The sequence below is a fragment of the Lontra canadensis genome, unplaced genomic scaffold, assembly GCF_010015895.1.
Source record: "Lontra canadensis isolate GAN:19392208 unplaced genomic scaffold, GSC_riverotter_1.0 scaffold29, whole genome shotgun sequence".
NCBI classification, from domain to species: domain Eukaryota; kingdom Metazoa; phylum Chordata; class Mammalia; order Carnivora; family Mustelidae; genus Lontra; species Lontra canadensis.
Genome location: NW_022631023.1, coordinates 1,683,913 through 1,690,943, shown reverse-complemented (window position 1 = coordinate 1,690,943; position 7,031 = coordinate 1,683,913). Strand labels below are relative to the sequence as shown.

The 7,031-nt window shown below is 56.6% G+C and overlaps 1 protein-coding gene and 1 pseudogene across 2 annotated transcripts; one reads left to right on the top strand and one right to left on the bottom strand.

Moving 5' to 3' along the window:
- Nucleotides 1-1,203: 1,203 nt before the first annotated feature.
- On the bottom strand, nt 1,204-1,872 carry LOC116872191 (annotated as a pseudogene).
- A 3,712-nt stretch (nt 1,873-5,584) lies between these two features.
- LOC116872198 (keratin-associated protein 12-1-like) lies at nt 5,585-6,187 on the top strand. Of its 2 annotated transcripts, none has more exons than XM_032865254.1 (2): nt 5,585-5,679; nt 5,980-6,187. In XM_032865254.1, the coding sequence occupies exons 1-2, from the start codon at nt 5,585-5,587 to the stop codon at nt 6,185-6,187; spliced, it is 303 nt and encodes a 100-aa protein (XP_032721145.1). The 2 variants fall into 2 exon arrangements, with proteins under 2 accessions (XP_032721145.1, XP_032721146.1); XM_032865255.1 differs by having other exon boundaries at nt 5,585-5,707; nt 6,020-6,187.
- The last annotated feature ends 844 nt before the right edge of the window (nt 6,188-7,031 follow it).

Here is a 7,031-nt window from a genome sequence, read left to right as displayed (position 1 = left end):
TCGGTGTCTGTGGAGACTGGATGATTGAGAAGCCAAATTCCCCAAATCTCCACCATGGCCCAGGGCTGCCAGATGGTGCCCGCTCTCAGGACGGCAAGGGGGAAGCTGTGTCCCGCGACCACACAGCGGGCCCCATGCACCCACCTGAGGCACTGCCCAACACGCACAAGGTGACTGCCTTGCAGTGGGGAGACACAGGGGGTCAGCTGGCCTCAATGGAAGGGTCCCAGGTGGCAAAGGAGGGACGAGGACAGCGCACGGCCAGGCCCTCCTGCCCCCAGTCCCCCAGCACCCACATCTGCCCTTGTACAGAAGCGGCCCCGGGTAGAGCAGCAGGGAAGTGTCAAGAGGACTCACGCACAGGAATCCTCACAAGAACGCATGCGGTGGAAGCGAGTTCAAGGCCAGTACATGTGGGACAGCCTCCTACCATCATTCGGAGGCTGCGGGAGAAAGCACGCTTCTCCAGGGCACAGAGGTGTGTCTCCGCTGTGTCTCAAAAGGCAGCAGAGAGCACACAGATCTGACGGTGGTTACCCCAGAAGCCATCAGTGAAGGGCTGATGCTGTCCTGGCATCCACGTTAGGGAGTAGGTTCCTGGGGTGGTTATAATAACCAATAACTGATCATCCATCAGCTAAAAATGGGCCACACGTGGACCAGCAATAGAAGTGAGTCATGAGCCAGGGGCCAGTCCCGGTCGGGTTCTGCAGATCTAACCTAACAAAGAGTTAGGAGCTGGACTCAACCTTCCAGAACACAGGAGCCAGGACACAGGACATCTGACGTGACGCCCCGCCCCCCAGCCACGTGCACCACCACGCCCTCCACAGGGGCTCCCACTTTCCGTGAGCCGCTGTGAGAAGGGGCTTAGCCTTCCCCACTTTGTAGCACAGACAGGGTGTGCAGAAACAGAAGACAGGCGCACAGAGCTGCATCAGAATAGCATGGTTTATTTGGCTCACAGATGGCTGGTTCCCACTGGAGACAGAGGACCCTGGAAACTAGGCTTCCCACAGGGGACACGCTGGGTCACAGAGGGATCTGGGTCATCCTGCCACATCCTCACCATGGACTTTCGAAGGTCCACTGGGCATGTTCTTCATCTGCCCTTGCAGAACCCAGAGGCTGCTGAAGACTTGCTCCAGGAGGGGCGCAGATGTGGCCCCCTGTGCCCTGGGAGCAGCTGGAGGGGGATCCCGGTCAGAAGCAGGACGGGGTGCTACAGGAGATGGGTCTGTAGAGCAGGGTGGGGCGGGAGGGCTGGCAGCCCCCGGAGGACTGGCAGGAGGAGGCCATGAACATGAGGGGCTTGCAGCTCATGGGCACACACACAGAGGACTGGCAGGAGGGGACAACGTACACGGCAGGCTTGCAGCTCACGGATATGGTGGGCCTGCAGCTCACGGGCACAGACATGGTGGGCTGGCAGCTTACGGGCACGTAGCAGGACGTCTGGCAGGAGCTGGGGGTGCAGGAGGCCGGCTGGCAGCCCGTAGAGCAACTGGTGTGGCACATGGTGGTGTGGGGCTGGAGTGGAGTCAGGGAGGACGGTGGTGAGGTCTGGAGGCTCCTGCCCCGGGCGGCCTTTATGTTCAGGCTGTAGGGGTCTGGACAGCACGGGACACAGCTGCTGTCTTCCTTGTTTGTGCTTCTTCCGGGCTGTGTCCCAGAACTTGGATTTCTGCTGCAGGTGTTTTGTCTGTCTGGCCCTAACCCTCATGACTAATTGGCCCCTCTCCAAATGCATGTTACACTTGGAAACGTGCCCAGATGTGTCACTGGCACCAGCCGGATTCTGCGTCCTTCCTTACGATTTCTCTGGAGCCACTTCTGTGTGACTCTGAAAACATGGGTGTCCCAACCCCTGCACACATGATGATGGCCTCTGGATGGCCTCCCCCACGTCAGGAAGTCTCCAAGGCAGGTGCTAGGAGAACGGGTGTGTCTGGCTCACGTCCAAGTGTCCTGGGAGCTTCTAGCTTCTGGCTGCTGGTCAAACACGGCCAACATGAAGGAAGGACATGGCGACCACCTGCCCACAACACAAGTGTGGACGGAAGGGTGTGGGTCACAGAGAACTCCTGGCAGGCAACGACCTCAGATCCTTGTCTTAAGAAAGTCTCATCATTAGAGAAGCACAGTAAACCAAGGCATGGACCTCCTGTCAGGAGGTGCAGCCCCACCAGAAGCAACGGTGTCCCTGGGAAGTGGGAGGAAACACCAGCCGCACACATGCAGCCCACAGAGGTCAACAGTCATGTGGGACTCAAAGGAAGGCTGGCTGAGTCTGGTGGCAGGTTTTCCTCTCCTCCAGGGACTCTCGCCTGACCTCTATCGCCAGAAAGCTGGTAGGGAGGACCTCTGTCTGCCCCCCGGGGCTCTGGCTGGTAGACACCAGAGTCCACACTGGACTTATGAAGAAACCACAGTCTCTAGCATCCTTTCTCCACCCCACCCAGGACGGTGAGAACGCCTCTAGAATTCAACACAGAAGATGGTATTTCTGAAAATGCTCCTGATAGATGCTGCCGAATTAGAAGATTTGGGACAGATTTACAAGAATTTTCCAGAATAGGGCCCAAAGATGGACACACAGGTCAGCAAGGTCCAGGCACCCCCACCCAGGCACACTCACAGGTTGAGTCCGTCTGTTAGGGAGACACTGTTCCCCATCCCAGGGTCTCCTTCGTGAGGAGGGACATCCATCTGAGCTCCCTCACCCCCACCTCCATGCCACTCCTCACTCCTTGCACACAGAGACTCTGGGGCCCACCTGCCTGCAGACAGCACCTGCTGGGGTCCACCTGGACAGTGCAGTCTCAGCATAAAGACTGACCTCTTTGTTGGGGGGTGTCATTTACAATTTTCCAGGACAGTTTGTCATGGACAGGAGAGTCCATCTGCTTCTGTTCTAGGCATACACCTAGCCACGCACCTGGACACCTGCAGGTGACAGAACAGATCCCCCCCATAACAAAGTGTAAAACCAGGCTGTGCACGTCCAAGATAGTCAGTGAACAACGGACCACCTACCAGAACAGAAATCAACAGCCAGTGAAAGAGAACACAGACGTCCTACATCTAGTATCCTAATTAATTTCAATATACAATAAAAAAATCACTAGACATAAAAGATACAGAAAACAGAATCTGCAGTGAAAGAAACATGTCAATCAATGGTCATGCAACTTGAGACGGTCTGGACGTTGCTGGCAAACAATGGTGGGAGAGTGGCTCTTATAAATGCGTTTCAAGAGTCTGAGGAAGATACATTCGAAGAACTAAAGGAAAGTATTATTTTCATGACTGAATGGAGAGGGAATGTTTGGCAGATAAATGGAAACTGGTAAAAAAAAAAGATGGCGGGAGAGGGATTCTAGAACTGAAAACACACAGTGGAAATGAAACGTTCACTGGGATGTTGAAGACAGAAGAATGAAGAGGGCACGAAAGTGAACACATGTCAAGAGAAATTATCTGACAGGAAGGAGAAGGAAGAGTTAAGAAAAATAAAAAGAGGGGCCCTGGGTGGCTCAGTCCATTGGGGGTCCAAGTCTTGACTGCAGTTCAGGTCAGGGTCTTGGGTCATGAGATCAAGCCCCATGTTGGGCTCTGCACTCAGCGGGGAGCCAGCTCGGGATTTTCTCTCTCCCTCTGCTCTTCCCCTGCTTGCTCTCTCTCCCTCTAATAAATAAATAAATTTTCAAAAAAAAAAAAAAGTAAACTCTGGGCACATAATAGGTACCGTGATGAAAACCAAAAATGCAGAGCAAAGCCTTCAAAGCAGTGAGAGGAAGATCACTTCACAGACGAGGAGAAAAGGTGACAGCTGACTTCTCATCAGCGGTGGAGACCAGAGGACGGACGAGAACGGTGTGAAGTTGCTGGAGACGGGCGGGCACTGCCAATCAAGGATGCCACGTGTAGCAAAAGGAGAGAGAACGTCCTCTGAAAGAGGGTGAGATGAAACCCTCCCAGGAAACAAGAATGAAGAGAACCACCAGCTGTAGAGTGCGGGACAAGGAACCCCGAAGGGGGGCTCTGGGAGGAGCCCTAGGGGAGGAGGAAGGAGCAGCCTCGTTTTCGTTCTTCTCGTGGTTGACAAGTGACCTGTGGAAACCTGCAGCTCCGTCACTAGGTCACATGGGGACCTGTGGTCCCGTGTGGTCACCCTGGATCCTATTAGTCCTAACGGGTTTTAACCTGTTGTCAGGATGGAGGAGCGTGTGGATGGACGTGGCTCATCCACAGGTCTCAAGGTCACTCTGCTTTGTGGTCTCAGGTGGGCTCCAGGATGTTCTTGTCTCAGCTCTGACCACGGTAGGAGCCCCCAAGACCACAGTCTTGGAATGACTTAACTAGTGTGGCTTGTTACTGGGCCACCTGAGGAGCCCTTCTGTCCACACCTGCCGTCACTGGGGGGGGCCCACCCCTGTGCAGAGGGCCCGGTGGGTGCAGCCTCAGAGGGGGAGCAACACGGACCCTGCCAAATGGCACCCAACTCAAAAGAATGTGCTATAGATGACACGTAAGGACAGGGGTCCGGGAAATGCGGGGCGTATCGACCCCTGCCGCTGCCTTCTTCCCGGCGGATGGGTCTCATGCAAGGTCATGCCGGCCTTGCTGGAGCCAGGCAGACCAGACGCTGGCGCTGGGAGAGGAGCCTGGTGTGGGCAGCTCGCCCCTCACCACCCCTCCCGGGCTCCGGCTGGTGCTGCCCAGTCTTGGAGGGCAGCTCTGCCATGTGAGCTTGGAAGCCACAGAAGACACATGATCTGCCCACTGCTTGCTCCTGTCTCTGCCAGCTGATTCGGGACTGTAGGATATGTCACTACTGAACCCCTAAAACCCCAGCATAATTTGGCGCAATGGTAATGACCGCAGACCCAGAGTGAAACTGAGCTTCAAACGCCTGCTTCTTGGCCACAGTGGGAGAGCGCGCACACATCCCGGAATCCAATTGCGCATCCGCGTACGTGGGCTACCCCTACCCCTTGGATGGCGGCAAGAACTGGTGACTAGTCAGTGACAAGCTGACAACGTGGCACCTGGCACAAAGCCGGGACCGGATGACATGGTGGATGCCACGGCCATGGCTGTCCCCAGTGAGGAGCCCAGCCACTGGGCTCTGGTCCCTTGGGAAGGCCTTTTGGATCACGGAGTTTCCAAATCAAAACAGGGATCCCCGGTCTGGCGAGCAGGATGGTGCTTGTGTGGACAGAGGACAGGGTACGTGAGCTCGGGGAGGACCTGGAAATTCCTGATATGGGGGCCCTTGTCCCCAGCCGATGGTCCTTCACCATCCTACCTGGGCGGAGTCGAGAAATCACGGGGCTGCTGGGTCACACTGAGCCTCCAGCTGTCACAGAGCTTCCTGAACAGAGTCGCTTCCACCGGGAAACTCCAGGAAGAGACGCACAGAGGAGGAGCAGGAGGAGGAAAACAATCAGGTAACCAGGAGGAAGGCCCCCGTGTGGCTTGTTGCCAGGATGCCACAGCCTGGGTATAAAGGCTGCCTGGGGAAGGAGCCTCCAGACCAGCCCCGTCCTCCACCCTGACTCCACTCCAGCCCCACGCCACCATGTGCCAGTCCAGCTGCTCCACGGGCTGCCAGCAGGCCTGCTGCGTGCCCAGCTCCTGCCAGACGTCCTGCTGCGTGCCCAGCTCCTGCCAGGTGTCCTGCTGCGTGCCCAGCTCCTGCCAGGTGTCCTGCTGCATGCCCAGCCCCTGCCAGACGTCCTGCTGCGTGCCCAGCTCCTGCCAGACATCCTGCTCTGGTTCCCTGGACTGCATCCCCACCTCCTGCCCTCCCCCAGGCTGTGGGGGCTCCTGCAGTGCCCCCTGCATGGTTTTGCTGTGCCAGCCTGTGTGCGGCTCAGCCATCTCCTGCCAGTCAGCATGTGGCTGCCCGTCCCTGTGCTGCCCAGTGGCCTGCGGCCAGGCCTCCTCCTGCAGCTCAGCCTGCTGCGTGCCCAGCTCCTGCCAAGCATCATGCTGTATGCCCACGAGTTGCAAGCCAGCTGTGTGCGTGCCCGTGACCTGCAAGCCAGCTGTGTGCGTGCCCATGACCTGCAAGCCCGTAGTGTATGTGGCTCCCTCCTGCCAGTCCTCTGGGGCCTGCCAGCCCTCCTGCCCCACCCTGCTCTGCAGGCCTGCCCCCTGTGGTACCCCTACCTGCTGCTGATGAATCACCTAGAATACCAATTCTCTATTGACCTCTCCCACCATGTCTCATTACCGAATCAGTGATGGTGTTTTCTTCTCCATAAGAGCTTAGTGACCTATTAAAAATAAATCTCTCTGCTCCTCAGCACTGTGTCTTTCTGTGATTTCACCCTGAAGCTGTCTTACCCTGTCACCTGCTCGCTTGGACAAGCCAATGGCTGAGAAGTGCCATCCAAGGGTGGTTCTCCTGGGGCGGTCATGCCCCTCAGCGTGTTGGGGAGCCCCACCAAGAAAAGCTGTAATCCAGGCTCTTAGATATGAGTGTGGCATTCCTTCCCACTGTTTCAAGTGAGGACTTCATGGATGGTTCTTTGATCCTAGAAAGTGCCGATGAGGGGCAAACGATGGGAGGAAGAGACACAGCCCAAGGGACCCGCAGTGGCTTCCCGGGGGAGTAGTTCATTGTGTGTTGTCCCAAAGTTTGCACCAAGGAGCCAGTGGGACAGGGACGCAGATTTCAGCTCAAAGAAGAAAGAGTTCCCTAAACGCCAGAGCTACCCTACAGAGAACGGGCACCTGGAGGTTGTTCCAGCTTCTGGGAGCTGAAGGCTTCAAGAGAAGCTACGTTCACTCCACTCTCCCAATAAGAGGCAGACCTGGAATGAACCCACATGTCCGTCTACAGGGATGGAGAAAGCAGGCACGACAGTCCTACAAGGGAGAAGGGACCAGCAAGGAAGAGGAGCACACTGCGTTTGCCACCACATGAATGGGTCTCAAAACACGGTGTTGGTGGGCGGAGCTGAGCCAAAGCGCCTGCGGCATGATCCCCTTAAAGTGAGGCTCCAAGACAAGCAAACGAG

What these genes read in the sequence shown, in the direction of transcription:
- LOC116872198 (XM_032865254.1), top strand. Translation starts at nt 5,585, where the DNA reads ATGTGCCAGTCCAGCTGCTCCACGGGCTGCCAGCAGGCCTGCTGCGTG. An exon ending in GTGCCCAGCTCCTGCCAGGT is followed by an intron (nt 5,680 to 5,979) that starts GTCCTGCTGCGT and finishes CTGCGTGCCCAG; the next exon opens with CTCCTGCCAAGCATCATGCT.